Source organism: Phasianus colchicus, chromosome 30, assembly GCF_987193195.1.
Source record: "Phasianus colchicus chromosome 30, bPhaCol1.hap1.1, whole genome shotgun sequence".
Lineage (NCBI taxonomy): Eukaryota > Metazoa > Chordata > Aves > Galliformes > Phasianidae > Phasianus > Phasianus colchicus.
In genome coordinates this window covers 2,174,149-2,190,853 of record NC_143465.1, presented here as the reverse complement: position 1 = coordinate 2,190,853, position 16,705 = coordinate 2,174,149, and the positions used below count along the sequence as shown (strand labels likewise).

The 16,705-nt window shown below is 48.8% G+C and overlaps 1 protein-coding gene across 1 annotated transcript; it reads right to left on the bottom strand.

Moving 5' to 3' along the window:
* Positions 1–15: 15 nt before the first annotated feature.
* On the bottom strand, positions 16–16,114 carry RPRD2 (regulation of nuclear pre-mRNA domain containing 2). The gene is given in 12 exon segments (XM_031611376.2): positions 16–432; positions 435–3,059; positions 3,730–3,933; positions 4,211–4,477; positions 4,847–5,132; positions 5,606–5,781; positions 6,089–6,215; positions 6,881–6,933; positions 8,218–8,295; positions 9,543–9,643; positions 9,968–10,097; positions 15,798–16,114. Coding segments are annotated over 12 exon segments (4,356 nt in total). The 5' UTR covers positions 16,003–16,114; the 3' UTR covers positions 16–328.
* Between the last annotated feature and the right edge of the window lie 591 nt (positions 16,115–16,705).

The following is a 16,705-nucleotide window of genomic DNA, read 5'->3' as shown; positions in this document are numbered from 1 at the left end:
GTCGCGCATTTGATCTTTCTTTTTTTTTTTGTGTTTTGTTTTTTTTTTTAAACTACTACTGGAAGTTTTATTACAACAGCAATACTTCTTTTCGTTAAAACATTTTCTCTAGTCTCGCACCAAGGGGGTGGCTTAGGAAATAAACAACCAAAAAATACAGAACATTTAATTTAGGTAAGTGTTATATGGGACTTGTTTTTTGGAATGGGGGAGAGGGGGGAAGAGGTTGGGGGGGCTGGAAGGGGTCGAGGAGGGGGGAGAAAAAAATAAAAGAAAAATCAAGTGAAAGCGCTACTCCACTGCTCCTACAACGTCCCAATACCTTCGCTCAAGAGATCGGCGTCTGCTTCAGTACCTGGGGGGGAAGAAGGGGCGTTTTGGTGCAAAGAAAGGGGAACCCCTTCCAAAAGTCGGCCGCGGCCTCTTCAGGCTGTGAAAGGGGTCTCTGTTCATGAAGGGCTCCCGGGGCCTGAAATCTGCCCGCGGGGTTCTGACCATCATCCCTCCGCGGTTCGCACCGTCTCTGTGAGCGATGGGGGTGACGCTGCGGGTCGGCCCCAGCTGCTCCCTGCCCAGGGAAGCCATGCCCACCCCTTCGCGGACACGGCCCAGGGGCGCGCCGCCGTGGTCCCGCTGGGGCTGGCTTGGCTCCCTGGGTCCCGCGTGCACACCGAAATGCTCTTTCATCGTCCCTTGGTGAACGGTACCGTGCTCCTTAGGGAAGGCGCTGCCACCATGCTCCACGGCGAGGGGGGGAGCGGGGAAGGGCACGCCGCCGTGCTCCCCGGCTGGCGGTGGCTGCGATGGGAAGGGGACGCCGGCGTGCTCCCCAGGGACGGGGGGTGGTGGGGGTGTGGGGAAGGGGACCCCGGTGTGCTCCACGGAGGGAGGTGGGGGCACGCCGTGGGGCAGCGAGAGAGGAGAGGAGGTTTCTTTCGAGAAGGGGTTGGCGTGATCCACGGGCGGCATGTGGGGAGGGACCGAGTGATCCCTCGGGAAGAGGCTGCCGTGATCCTTGGGTGGCGCAGCTGGGGGACCGGCAGGGGGACCGACCGGATCCCTTGGGAAAGGAGTCCCGTGCTCGATGGGAGGAGGCGCGATGGGAGGTGGCATGTGGTGGTCAAAAGCAGGGCTGAAGTTGTTTGTTCTGAAATTGTTGACGCTCTCCTGAAATGGCGGCACACGCTCCTTGTACTGCGCCTGGAAGCCACCCATGCCTGGCAGCTCCGACGCGCTCGAGGGCCCGTTGTCAAAGGCGCTCCCCGTGTTGCTTATCTCAAACCACCCTGACCTGCTCGCCTCTCGTCCGTGTCCTCTGCTTCCTTTCCCCAGCACTCGGATGGACTCCACAGTCTGGATGGGCTCCCCGGACATTCCCCTGCTCGATGCATTGTGGTAGCCCAGTGTCTCAATGGGGGCTCCTTTCTCCTCAGTGCTGTCAGGCAAATCCAAGCATGACGACGACACTCTGGTCTCTATGCGGTAGTGCTCCTCTTGCTGCTGCTGCTGCTGCTGCTCTCCTTTGGAAGCACCAGCCTGGCTGTGGCTAACCCCTTCATTTGAACTACTTTTAGGAATCTGGCTGAAATGCTTCTCCTCAGAGGGTTTACGAGAGGCATTTTTGAGCATGTTCTTGAATTCGATCGTGGATGTGGCAGAAATGGAAGAGCTCAAGGACTTGTCCACACCTGGTGCGGGCTGTCTGCCTGCAGGGCTGGGAAGAGTGCTCTGAGAAGAGAAAAGTGACCGGTGGGGAATTGAGTGGGGTGAGTCCGGGTACTGCTTCTGTGAGAGGCCAGAGTGCACCACGGGTTTGGGCAAGTTGTTATGATTGGAGTCAGGTGTGAAAAAAACATCGTTCTTACTGGGTGAAGGGGACCCATCTGAGGTGGAGTCGTTTCCTCTGAGGCTGTAGCTCCCGTACATCCCCGGAGACGTTGAGAGTGTGTCGCAGCTCTCGCTCTGATCAAGAATAGACCTCATTGACTGAGGAAATGATGACTTCACACTAAAATCCTGCGATCTTTGACCATAGCTTGGCAGGACTGGCTGATACTCTGCACCTTCTGATAGTTTACTTGATTTCAAAATAGACTTGGCCGGCTTCTTCTCCAGGTTCAACATAGCAGACGGCGGTGGCCCAGAGTAATCAAAGTCACGGTAATCTTCATCTTCCTGAAAAGATGTGTCTGGATAAAACTTCTCCTGAGAGGAGTCCATTAAAGAGGAGGGTATCTCCATGCTGTCTGCAGACTGCTTGTACATTCCGGCTGGAGAATCTCTGCCGAGGCTGAAGGGCCGGTAGGTATGCACAGAATTGGAAAGTTCTTGGGGATATCCATCATCTCTGCTCTGAAGAGGTGACCTCGTGCTGCTGGGAGTAGAAGAACCGGGGCTCATGATTTTTGAGAGCAAAGAAATAGTGTCAACATTACTGGAGGTCGGCTTGTCCATCATCTCATCCTGGGTGGGTGTCCCACTTCGCTCGTCGCGGACTGGTGTTCCATCCACGTTGTCCATGGAAGTGCTGGTAGGACCACGCTGAAAGTCAGAGGAGTGACTTTCTGGTGCGATGTTGGACCCTAAGCTGCTTAAAATTGGAATATTCAAGTTTAGACCACTGAAGCCAGGATTTCCCTTCAAGAAATTGTGAATCTTCATCTCGAGGCTTGGAGAAGGGGGCTCTGATTCCAGCTTCGCCTTTGAAATTTCAGAGGATTGACTCATTGAAGTGTCTGTTGTTAAAAGGGAAGAAGGACTGGGAGGATGGGAACTGGAAAATCCCAGGGAATTGGTGGGTGGCTTAAAACCAGAACTTGAAAGCCCTGCGCTATGTCCAACAGGAGCCTTATTAACTGAAGTTGAGGAAACCTCAGCAGCTGATGAATTTGGAGAGTAACCAAAGTTTTTGGATATGAAAGACTGAGTGTTGGAAGGAATATTTCTTCCCTTCAAGCAAGGAACGGTTGTGTTGGCTGGTGATGCTGAAGTGCTCTGTGATGCAGTTTCACTTGACTGAATGGTATTTCCAGCAACACTCTGAAGTAAAGACGACAAACCTGGAAAAGAGAATGCTGCGTTCAGATATTCAGGTAAGAGTCAAGATAACTTCAACTACTGTCAAGGGAAAGATTTCTCTGTTTTCAATACAGATGTTCCTTAGAAGTACTTCATGTTTTAGCCTGGAAAATGACTGGATTTTGCTGCTTTAATATTAATGTTAGTAGCCACAGAGACACAAACCTTTGCCAGAGGTTTAAATTAACCTGCACATTAGAATACACAACTGAATAAGTCAGGTAATAACTCGTCCTGGCTTTGTGGCTCAGAGGCACACATGCTGCAGGACTGACCACTGTTGCAGAGGCAACAATAGCGCTTTTAAGAAGTTTTTCTGCTCTAACTTTTAAAAAAGCTCTCTCAGAAGTACAAAGAAACTACAAAGACCTCATTTGGTCTCCTGTCACGTTCAGCATTCTTCCATAAGGTGCTTTCGATAAATGCCCTTAGCTCATGTCAAAAATACGAAGATGTACACCAAGACAATAAAACTGCCCCACTGACACTTGTTATCTAAAAAAGTCACCTACATTTGCCAAAAGTGGAATACATTCCAAGTAAGTTTTTTCTCCCTTCATCTCTGCTGTAGGACTGCACAGCAGCACATGTCAGTACTGACATTGCCATCCAGTGGACAGTCAGACATTCACTCAAAATTCACTCCAGTACCTTGCAGTGCTGGTGCAGTCTGAGTCTGGGTTTTGGATAGAGCAGACAGAATACTTTCAGGAGTTATTTCCACTTTGGAGAGAATATTTGCTAAAGGATTGGAAGGAGCAGATGGAGTCCCCATGGCAGGAGTTTTCAGGCCACTAGTAAGAGTTGTGGGGCTTGTTGGGGTTCCTGGAGAAGGTCTTGATGCAGGACTGACACCTAGGATGGAAGCATACACCATTCACGTATGTTGATTTGTTAACAGGTGCTCTTTTGGCTCATGTTTTCCACACACACAACTGCAACAGAGTTCCATGCACACAGAGAGGCTCATGAAGCCAACAATCATGTTAGAGAAATTCAACCAGGTCTTTAAGTAACAACTAAATCATGTTTATTTCGCAATCACTTTCCTTTAATAAAAGATTACAAAACAAAACTCCATTCCCAGCACCTCAAAGTCAAACACCTGTGCCAGTACCACTTCAGCACTCACCTGTGTTTTTCATTACAGAAGTTAAACTGCTAAGAATGGAGCTGATCTTTGCCAGGTCAACATTGGCGAGGTTGGGCAACGCAAGAGCTGGTGACGAAGAGATGGGAGCTGAGCTCACTGGTTTTGGAGCCGGAGGAGTTGGGGCAGGTGCTGTCACTGTCACTGAGGTTGTGGCTGTGGCAGTGGTAGATGGCACCACCTTGGGGGTATTTTCAGTCTTCACAGGTGCTGAAGTTGGAGCAGCTTGCTTTTCCTTCCTTTCTTCCACTGCATCAGGGAGAGTAAGGGGGGAGGGGTGGGGGGAAACGAGACCTGGGTTATCACCCTGTCTTTAAAGGATTACTCCAGGTACAGGATTTTCAATGTGAGCCTTATTTAATCCCAGTTAGAGAACTCAAGTGATTCCAGTAGGATATATTAAAAAAAAAATAGCATTTTTGTTGTTAGCTTAGGAGATGGGATGGGTCACAGTCAGATTGTGACTTCCCTGCTGGGGTGAGCACTGAAACCCAAGTGCTCCATCCAGAGTCCAATCAGGGTTTTACACAAATGCTACGTCCCAAAGGAGGCCCAAGAAAGGCGTTTTGTCTGGATGTAATTCCCACACAATTACTCTGCTGCTCCAACAGAACATACCAATGATTTTAGACGTATCATCTTCCACATCAGAGAGCTCCATGTCCTCCACATCCCGATTATCTGTCACGGGCTCCGGAGATCCCGGCTTACGGCTTCCAACTGCTGGAGAATGAGAGTTATCCTCTTCCCCCATTCCCTGGAAGGGGGACTCAGAGCCCGTTGGAGATGGGGCATCCATACTTGGAGAAGGGACAGGAGACTCCTCCGGATCAGGAAGCGTTGCTTTCAGTTGATCCAGCTTTTTCTTCAGATTGCTCACTCTATTAGCAAACGTTTTATAAGCCTGAGACAGAAAGGACATTAGTATTTATTTACCAAGTAGATAACACGCCTCAACATAACAAGAGTAGAACACATCCTTAGAAAATCATTTCAGTTTTCAATTATCTGTACCCTGCACTGAATACACCGCAGTCAGAACTTGGGTCTTCAGTCTGACTGGCAGAGCAAGGACCAAACTTTCATAAAAACCATTTTCTAACAGATCCTCTCAGTTTGTTCATCTATTTCTTGCACTGATTACACCCAGTATGGCTTCCAGAATTTAGGATTTCTTAGAAAAAGTGCAATTCTCTCCACATTTAAAAATGCAGAAGTGCTACAGAACTTCAGCAAGGAAGTAACTCAGCTTCTAATCCATTAATTTTTATACTCTCCTTTTCACAAACAGATAATACGTTTTCCAGCCTCTAACATGCCTAGCAGAACAAGCAAACATCAGTCTGCCTGAGGAAGATGAAAGAAACTCCTACTTACGTTTGCTACCACCTTGACTTCCTTATACTGTGCTTCATAAAATATCCCAGCATTCTCCAGGGCTTCAGTTAGAGAGGGGCCATTTTTCACTTGCTTGTCTAAGCCATTCACAAACTCTTCCAGCTTTGAGCTTGCTTCTTCAAACTCCTTGGAGAACTTCTTTCCACCTGTTTTGTCTAGAAGGAGATGAACACCACATGAGTAACCCACCAACCAGTATTTAAGGTGAACTGAACAGGTCAAGAATGCATGCTCTAAGGACATGCGAGGGCATCTGTGAATGGTACACAGTAGAGTCTCACTGTTTATGCCTGTATCAGCTAGTTTCTAAACACAGTTTCAAATTAAGTATTTTAGGCACCTGTTTACTGGTTCTTAATTGCACAGAATCCAATTTCTGGTTTAAGGCTCAACAGAAATGGTGAGTTCCCAGAACTGTTAAGGGTATATTATATCAGTTTTTATACATTAGACTGCCTTTACCTTTTAAGCATTTAAGTGTTTCAGTGCTGCATACATCCACTCTCATGGTGGAAAGCTGCTTCTCTTTCAGTTCTATCTGGTCTTCTGAGCGCTTATATAATAGCAGTTCATCAATGAGAGACTGTGGCTGAAAAATCAAATAAGAAAAGCATCCTCATCACATTCTGCAGAAGAGAAACCCCGCTTTGCAAAGCAACCACCACAGACCCACTTCAGCAACAAACAGTACTGGGACAGTTAAAAGCAGGGGTGGACCTTTTCTGTTTTTATTTTTTGATAAATCATTGCCTTTGCTAGTCAGCTTAATTTTTGGTCATATATCTCACACGTTCTGGGCACCATGTTAAGATAAATGTATTGCCAAAAACTCCTCAGCCACCCTAAGCTGCATCTCACCAAGGTGATCTGCCTTGATGATCAGTACCTCAGTAGGAACTGTTTATGCAGCCAGCTTTTCCAAGTGCAGCATTTGGATTTCACACTGCTCCTGAGAAGCTGAATTGTTGCACCAGGTTATTCCAAAGGAAAATCACTACTTCTGCAGGGAGTCTCCATGCAGCTCAGAATGCTTTTCAGTTGCCCCACTGTCCATAACAGTTCACAGAAGGGGTCACAGCTCTAATAGAAATTGCAACTGAGACATCTAGCAGCTCCCATACACCAAGGAACAAAAGGAGAGTGAATAGTAGAGCTACTGACCAAGCTTATGCTGCCGGTGGATGTAAGCTACACAAAAGTTACAGTCTAAGAACAGAGGTTAGTGCAGCAGAACATTTCTACTAGCAAACTTACTCTGAATTCAGCAACGATCTTGGACTTCAAAGCAGCTTTTGGGTTTGCGGATGCTGCTGGAATAAAGAGAAAGTATAAAGAAACCAAGGAATGACATACTGATGCTAAGCAAAAGTCAAGAAAGGCAGCCCTAATTAAAGTATTTCAACATAACGAAGGACTCACAGGCTGTTGTTACTCATTGCAGCTCTCCCTCCACACACGTCCCTCAGAGCTCTAGCTTTCCATTAGCTAGATTGTCTTTGATTGAGGCCAACAAATTATACCACTGCTTTATAGCTTTTATGTGCTATAAAAGTTCACCTTTTTCAGCTCTGCAGTTGGTCTACACAAGGTTCACCTGGCAGCCCTATTGGATGACAGTTTATACCTCTCTACAAAAGAAGGTAAAAGTGTTTCCTAAATGCCAGACACACAGCTCATTATTTCCTTGTGATGTGGTCCCTCTTTGCTACTTACAAAGCTTAACCAAGTTCTCAACCTTAAAAACAAATTGCTACGCTCCTATTCTGATCACTCTCTTATGTTACTACTCCCTCAGCAGTGGTGAGGATGGATGGAATCCCACCATCAGGAGACACTATATCCATTTGTTTCTGGACAAAACAGGAGAAACATCTGATAAGAAGTGAAATGATACATCCTTCATCCATGCTGAATTTACAGTGCACTTTTGTTTGGGAAAGCAGCTTGTCATGTTAGCCAAGTAATAAAAGCTTCCAAGCTCTTTTGTTAACCTTCTGATCTCAGCACTTGCACAGGCAGACGTATGCTGCATCTCACACCTAACATCCCACCATCCTGCTTTATTGAATATTCAAGGTTTTGGTGTATAGCAAGATCAGTAAGATTGCTGTATTACAAATACATTTCCAGCTAGACTGCATTCTGATAACGTTGGATGGCAAAGTTCATTATCTGTACTGCCAGCTTCCAGTTTTCTTTTATCCTATCATCTATTTCGCTGTTGAAGATGTGTTCCTGAGCATGCAGGTAGTGTTCACCATGCCTTCCTGCTGCCAAAGTACAAGGTTCTGTCTGTCTTCTCTCCATCTCTGCATAGTCTAATGCCAGTTTCCAAGAGGTTTCACCTCTACTGTTCATAACCTCTGCTCTCAAAGACTTTTTCTTTCCATATTTCATTCCTTTAAAAAGTGGTTCTCTAGCAACAACTCCTTGGTGCTTTACACATTAGTCTGTAAGGAGCTTTACAAGCCTGGAAGGTGCATGCTGGCTCGTAATTTAGTCCAGGTACTCTGCCCATTTTGGGCTATAGCCTTTCTTCCTCGAGAAGGCAATTTTTATATTAGTTCAGAGAGTTCACATTGTTTCCTTACTTTGTGATTTCTTCCACGGCTTATTCGGTTGTTTGTTCAGAGTTTCTTTCAGCTGCTTCTGAGTTTTGAAAGTGGTACCTGGAAAACATTTCATTTTTTGCAATCTGGCATTATGGGATTCCTTTAAGAATCTGGTTTTGGTGCCATATGGTTGTATGGTAGAAGAGTGAACAGAAATTTGTTTTAAAATACCTAGACCAAATTCCTTTGATGAGCTGCTGGATGCCCAAGAGAACCTAAGTTTACTCAGGGATACAGCAACTTGTGGGATGGTCTTCCATTTTTAAATCAAGTTTCTGTTTGCCCTTGCACTAAGACAGTTCAAAAATCACAGTCATAACCAAAATAAGAAGGAAAAACACAAGGCATCTGACAATAAAACTACACCACTTGTCTCCTTAGATAAGCTTGCAGGAAATGAGCATTCAACAGACACGTGATGCAAGTTGGAAAAACAGCCAAAACACCTGATTTGCAAATGATCTGAAATATGTTTGCTTTAAAATTACAGCAGCTAAGAGACATTTCAGGACATATGCATAAACTTCACTTCTCAACATGCAATGCTCAACTGAAGCCTTTTCATGTGCCAAACCCCAAGCCCATGATATTGCATCTCTCCTGCAATGGCTACAACTGGCTCTTCAGAACCAAAGATGAGGATTTCCTGAAGCTCCTTTGGCTGTCAGTGAGGTAACCAAATGAAGCAGAAACACAGACTGATTTCCTTCAAGTCAAGGAAGCCAAGGACCTCAGTGTTGGCTAATTTCTGGCTTTAAGTGACCACACATGCTTACAGTCAGTGAAAGTGATTTCAGGTTTTAAGCAGAGTTCTCTTATTAAATACTCAGGGACACACATGCAGCTTTGCTTGCAGCCTGTTTCCTACACAACAAATATTAACAGTAAAATCAACTTAATACTAAAACTGAGAAAGAAAGGAACAAAGACACCGTAGTTCTTCAGCCCACAGTGAGACTCAGCTCCAGATTAAGAGCACTCACATCTCAAAAGAAAAGCCAGAGCCTCAGCTCCTCTGCCAGGACACATTTCAGCACTTCCAAGAGCACTTTGCACTCGTGATGACTTTACTTTCAGCTGGAACAGCCCCAGCTTACATTGGAGGATTCAGAATTGTCTTTAGGAAGGTGCAGGAAACATTCAGTGCTTCTTGCAACCTCTCACTATTTTTTTTTTGCTCCACACAAACGTGGGAAGAGCACACGTGCACAACAAATGCATTCTGTTCAGCCATCTCAGAAATCTTCTCACTGAACTCAGCTATAAGTTTGCAAGTTAAAAAACGTGAAAGGCAAATCACTTACTCAGAGCTTCTTTTAATGCCAAAATGGTCTCCTCAGGATACACGTTTCTGTCCTCCCAGATTTTGAAGATTCTTTCTATAGATTTGGAAACCGACGGATCCCTAAAAAAGAGCACATTGGCTTTTATGTGCCACATAGACAGTAACTTCTCATGATTCTAAAATGAATAATAATAATATAAGCAATTGTACATCTAAATCAATAAAAGAGCCTTCAGACAGTGGCTATCTGCCCAGATGAAGACTAATTCCCACTGCAAGGCATCTGAGTGAAATTCAAGCCTCGCATTGTTGTTAAGAAGAGTAAACTAATGAACACAATATGAAATTTTGCTCCTGTTTCTGGAGGGTTTGAGATGGCTGCAGTGTGGAGGTGGAGAAGAAGCATCACTTTTCTAAGATGTTAAACCTCACAGTGTTACTTACTTCACTAAAGAAGCTGCTTCAGGAAGCACTTCTGCAAACGTATCACGGAACACAATCGCGTTTTTTCTCTTGCAGTTCTGTATGACATCATTGGCCAAGTAAAAGAGATTCAATCGATGAGGAAAGGCAGCTGAGGACAAAAAGAAGACTTAGGTCTGTTATCAGGTAGGAGAAGAGATGTCTGCAGCATTTCTGACACAAGGTAGGGGCCTGCTTTTGGGTTTTTGTTCAGCATTTCCATCGATGCTGTGTGCACCAGCAAGCTCAGAACAATGATAAAAACTGGGAGCTTGGAAGGGTGACTCGCAGAGCTCCCCATAAGTCAGTGCCATTCCCTCATAACCTCATAATGCCAGGCCTCCTTTCTGACTTGGGCTTAGAGAGACCACAGAGCACTGCTGGGCCTGTGCTGCTGCCATGCACTCCGTGCCACAGAAGGAACCATACGATCAGGCAGAGCAGCAGCAGCTCATCTGTGAGGTCAAACACACCATGGCACAATGTTCTGCAGAAGAACAGCAGCGAATGCTCTGAGTGTGAGAGCAACACAGCCTCTCAAGCTCCAGCATCGCGTTGTTTGGCTTCTGACAACGACTCCAGAGTTCACTCATCCATATTTTCTAACAAAAATTGTGTTTAAATCCACTCTCCCTTATTTTTCACAGTGCTGTAACAGTCTACAACAGTCTCTACAACTTGCAGCTTTACCAGGGAGGCTTTTCCAGCCCCAGAATTACTTCTGCTGTTGCCCCAACCCAGAACATGGAGGCAGTGACATTTTCCACACCACTTCACTGTCCCCTAAGGAAACCATGGACCCCATAGAAGTGCTCCCTCCTGGCCCCAGCCCATCATTTCAATGCCTCTGGCTCAAAGCAAGTCCTCAGCAGCACAAGAGTTCAACATGCTGCATCTTCTCCAAAAAAGAGCTGCTCAAACAGCCCTTCCTGAAGCACAATTTAACACAACCTCTTGTGCAGAGCACAAAGGGCTCAGATCTGTATCCCTTCTCCAAATAGCCTCCTCTGTTCCTGCTCTGCTGGCACCAGTTTTGGTCACTGAACCTCCTATCACTGCATCCCCAGACAACAACACACCTGCACTGCTGCTCTCACTTGAAACATCCATACCAAACTCCTCTTTTATCTTACTTATATCCAGTTCCAAATTCAATTATTCCATCAAATCTCCTCTTAAATGGAGCAGTAACAGCGCTTGTCGCTCAGTAAGCTGATCTACATGCTAATTAATTTAATTTCACTTAATTTAACTACATCACGTTAGGATTTAAATATAGGAACGGTGACAACATCCTGCTTTGCTGGAGTTTGTAGGAGCATGGAGCAGACTTCCACCCTCCTTGGGTGTCCCTATGGGCTGCACCCTGGCTGTGCTGGCCATCAGCACGTTTCTCTGACTGCTCTGACTCTTCAGGACCTGGACAATTTGAGGCATAGGCAGCCTGATGCTGTGCTGAACTCCATTCCCATGGGTGATTCTGGCCTCCTCCAGCAGTGAGGCTGTGTCCCCACTGCTCCCACCTCCAGGTTTCCAGGTGGGAAGCATTCAGAGCAGAGGAAAGTGGTGCACTCAGCACAACCCCTGACCTTCAGTATGCAGCTTTTTACCACACAAAAACCCAAACCCACAACAAAAGCCAAGCAAAAAACCCACTGTGGTAACTCAGACTCCTGCTGGCCCTCTGCAGCAGCCAGCCCTTTCCATCTCCAAGCCAACCAGAAAGGAAGCCACAGCTTGCACTCACACCTCACATCACACCTGAGGAAACCTCTCATGCACACACTGTGTTTGTATTTGGCAGCTGACAACAACATACTTGCACAATTTGATTGGAAACTGAATGATGAATGGAACACATCTCTCCTCCTGTGTTCATCTCACACACAGAGAGGTATCCATGGCCACTGCAAGCAGTGTACCTGCAGAAATATGGGCATAGCTCACTTTTAGCATACTGAATGCAGCTATCCCAATGGCCTTATAGTAGAGCAGACAATCTCTGCTCGTGAATGACACAGCACATTCACACACGAAAAGCTGTGCTCGTGTGAAGTCACCTCCATGCACCAGTCATCCCAAATCACACACTGCTGGCAAAAGGGCCTCAACTGTGCCCAAGGAAACAGCATAAAACACAACGGTCTGGGAGCACTGGCACACAGCTGCCTGTGTGGTGTATGGGATCCAACAGTGCTGCTGCAGGTGCAGTCGTGTAGCTGAAGTATTGATGCTCCAGAACAAACTTTGATAGCAACAAACATGGAGAGCCCAAGGATTTGTTAACAGAAACAGTGATTTCCAGCCTTCATCGTAAGAGTGCTTACGAGGCAAAGTGGGTTTGTTTTGACAAACATTCTTACTGAACACCCACGAAGTGTGGGGGGGCACACATTGCTGCCCTCCCTGCTGAAACCCAACCACAGTTGCACACCTCCCATTTCTGAAACAACTCTGAGCAACTTTGGCTTCAATCACCTATCAGATCATCAATGCATCAAAGCAAAGTTTGCTCTGTGACATAATTAAAATGCAGCACCCCATTGCTATGTCAGCTGCTGGTCAATGGATGCTCTCACCTCACATGTTGCTCTCCAGCAGATCTCACTAACTTCATATCATAATTCAAGTAGGTGCTGTAGACACACCAAGATTTAAACAGTTCAATCCATACACAGCCTTTAAACACTGAACCTCAGCACAATTAATGTTAACCCATCAGTATGGAGCTTTTTGTAAGCAAACCCACCCACGTGGCACAACGCACAGAATCTGCTCCCAAGTACAACCTAGCAGCACGCTGCATAACCACTGTGTGAGCTGCAGGAAAGCTGTGTGAAGGAAACAACGTTCCTTTGGCCCCAAGGTGCACTTTGTACAAGGCAATCCCAGCCACATCTGAGGGGTGAGCAGCTCCTCCTCCTCCTCTGTCACGCTTCAGGCTGCCTTGGCTCAAATGGGAAACAGCAGGAAAGGATGACTGACAACAGAGGTGTGTGCATCTCCTCCAGCTGCACTGCCAGCACTTGGGGCAGCTTGGACCTAACATCCAACAGAGGTGTATCCATCACTGAGTTGTCTTCAGGAGCTCCTGGTGGCCAAAGGGCTGACCAAGATCCACCAGAGTGCCCTGGTGGCCAGCAGGACCCTGGGGTGCACCTCTAAGAGTGTGGGCAGTGTGCTGAGGGAGGTGCTCATCCCCTCTGTTCTACTCTAGGGAGGGCACAGCTGCAGCAATGGGCCCAGCTCTGATCTCCTCAATTCTATGCAGACAGAGAACTGCAGAGATGGTGGGAGTGTGGAGCACCTTCCCATGGGGAAAGGCTGAGAGCCCTGGGGCTGTTTGCCAGAAGAGAAGGCTGAGAGGCATCTGATCAGTATTTGAAGCGTGGGGTCAGGCTCTGTTTGGTGGTGCCCAGTGACAGGAAAAGGGCACAGGGCACAAACCAGAATGTGAGAAAGAACTGCTGCAAATTTAAGTGGCAGAGCTTTGGCAAGATGCCCAGAGAGGTGGGTGACTCTTTTCTCTGGATACCCACAGACCCACCTGGTCCTGCTTCCTGAGCAACCTGCTGCAAGAAACCTGCTTAGGAGGGGTGGAGTGGAAAAGCTCCAGAAGTCCCCTTCAACTCCTGTGGTTCTGAGATTCTCCCAGAGAGCACAATAAGCTCTTGGCTCTTCAGTCACGTTACTGGAGAGGGCTGTGAGGTGCAAAGCAATCCTCACAAACATGGGGGATGCACCAGGGCAACCTTGGAATGGCTCGTGGAAAATCAAACCAAACAGAAGTCCAGGCTGGTACTGACAGCTCACAGCCAACAGGGGCTGGCAGGACAGAAGTAGAACATCCATGGCTCCCAAAGAGAGAGCAATGACTTCTGATAAACCTTGGAACAAGAGGACTAATGAAGGCACCCAAATGAGTAAGAAGGGGCAGCGTCAAGGAATGTGCTTGAAAAGGGATTCTGGCAGCTCCCTGGAGTGGAGGAGTAAAGCAGAACCACCTCTGCTAGGAGTAAAAAGACAACTGCTGTGACCACAGCTAATGCAGGGCTCCAGAGATGAGCTCTGAAGAAGATAAACACACAGCATTGTTCCTTATGTGAATTTATAGCACTGACAGCGAGAGCCTAGGCAAAGCTATTCCTTGGGAACAAAAAGGTTCTTACATCACTCTTTAATCACTCAATGCATTAACAAGAAATAAACAAACATTTCAGTAAGTTCAATGCGATTTTTCTCCAACCACATCAACGTAAGACAAACTCCAGTGACCACTGGCAGACATCTGAGCTTGTGGCACATGGAATCACCTCGTGGTTGGGTCAGAAGAGACCTTACAGCCCCCCATGGGCTGGGTACCCCACCAGCTCAGGCTGCCCAGGGCTCCATCCATGGCCTGGGGCACATCCATGGATGTTCACCCACACTTCTCTGGGCAGCTGTGCCAGCACTGCAATGCCTCCGGCTAAACAATTTCCTATCATCTAATCTAAGTCTCTCCTTTTTTAATTTAAAGCCATTCCCCCTTGTCCTATCACTATCAGACCGCACACATAAGTTGGTTTACCTACTATTTATAAGCTCCCTTTAGATACTGGAAGGCCACAGTGAGCTTTCTCTTCTCCAGGATGAACACCCCCAGCTCTCAGCCCCTCTCCATAGCAGAAGTGCTCCATCCTCTGGAGCATCCTTGTGGCTTCTGGACCCCATACACTGTTCAGCTGTACCTTTCAGGGCTGACAGATTGCCTGACTCATTACCAGGCATCACCAAAACAACCCTTAGAGCACATGCAGCACCTCCTCAACCGTCCACTCCACATTAACTCAAGTCCTGCCAAAATGCACGTGGGTCACCGAGCCACTGCAGCACAGCTTTACAAAAAGGTTCAGCACAAAGCAGAGCAACACTACAGAATGACAATATTATCTCCACGCTACTACAGAGCTTACTTTAGCTCCTCCAACACACAAAACCTTCACACATCAGCCAGGCAGCAGCTATAACTCAGCCTTGCTTAGACTTGGGAAAACAGCAACTTTTCCACTCTTGTGCTGTTGCTAGCATTCACCAAATCTGAGTTCTGGCACCCAACACGTTTCCTTCTTATTGATGTCAGGCTGTGTTTCCTGTGGAACAGGATGGTCACAATCCCCCACTCCACAGCACTGAACACATCTTTCCTCCAACCTCTCAAAACGATGTGCTACAACAACTCAAGCAAAGCACAAAGCACAATTCCAGAGGCCCAACGGCACCGCAGCTCGGTTGCAACAACTCCATTTATTTATTCCGAAGCACAGAGCAGCGACGCTAAGCTGAAAGCCTGCCCAGGAGCTGAAAGGCCTCTGGGAAATCACGCCTCGAAGCACGTCAGATCTGAGCGCTCCATGAAGTTGAGCTGGGCAGCTTTGGCTCAACACCAGCACCACCATCACAACTCCACTGCTGGGCTGTGGGCGCCGTGCTGAGCCCCACACTCAGCTTTGGCAGCATGCAGCCGAGCCTGCCATGAAGCTGCCCCTTTCTAAGCACACCTCTCCCCGACACCGACCGTCCCGACACCACAGCTGGAAAAGCCTTTGGAGCACAGAACACAAAACCCAATCTGAGTTTCCAAAGCGTTGGAGAGGAAAGGAGCCCCTTCAACAAACGGGAACCGCTCCGTTTACCCAGGAGCTGCCCTCATCCACCCGGGGCAGCCCAACACGGAGCCCCAGGCCCGGCTCCAGGCCGGCCGCGCACCGAACGCTGACAGAAGGACGGGAAAGGAAAGGGGCGGCCCGGCCCGATCGCTGCCCGCACTCACAGCGCCGCAGCCACTTCATCCAGTGGTAGACGATGGTGCTGTGGTGCCGTTTGTTCTCCAGACACCACGAGGAAAGGCCCTGGATGGACTCCATGGTGTTGGTCACCGCCTGCAGCTTCCTGTCGAGCGAGGCCTCCAGCGCTCCGGCCGAGGAGGACGCGGCCGAGGAGGAGGCCCTGCCGCCGCCTCCGCCGCCCGCCGCCATCTTCCTGCCCTGCTCTCCCAGGCGGGGCCGCGCGGACGGCGGCGGCGCTCACGGCCTTCACAGCCCCGCGGGGCCGCGGCCGCCGCCCGCCCTGACGGCTCCGCCGCGTCGCGCTGCGCCGGCCCCGGGAGGGGGGGGGAGGTGGGTGGGGGTGGGGAGAAGAAACAGAGCGGGGGGGGGGGTGTGGGGTGTGTGGAGAACGGGGCGGCCCCACACCGAGAGGCGGCCGCGTTCCGAGCTCGGTTCGGAGCTTCGTACCCCCCCCCCAACGCCGGGCGGCGGATGAGGTGCGGTGGTGGCGCGGTCACTCGCCGGCCCCCTCCGCGCGCAGCGCCCGCCCCCCCGCCGCCATTTTGTGCCAGGCTCCCTCACACGGCCTCGGCGGCGCCCCCCCCACCACCAACACCGCCGCCTCTTCGCCGCGCATGCGCCGCAGCCCGCCCTCCCAAGCAATGCGCATGCGCCGCCCCGCCCCGCCGCTTTCCCTCCTCTTCGCGCCTGCGCTTTGTGCTGCCCCCCTCCCCTTTCCACTCAGCGATGCTCTTTGCTCCCGGCCTGCCCCGCGGCCAAGATGGCGGCCGCCTGCGCTTTGGCGGGGTCGGGGCAGCGAAGCGGGAACTGAAGTAACGGAGCCGTTCCGCCCGACGCGGCCCCACAGCGCTGCCCTTCCCGTGGTGCGCTGCCCTGAGATCAAGCTTCGGTT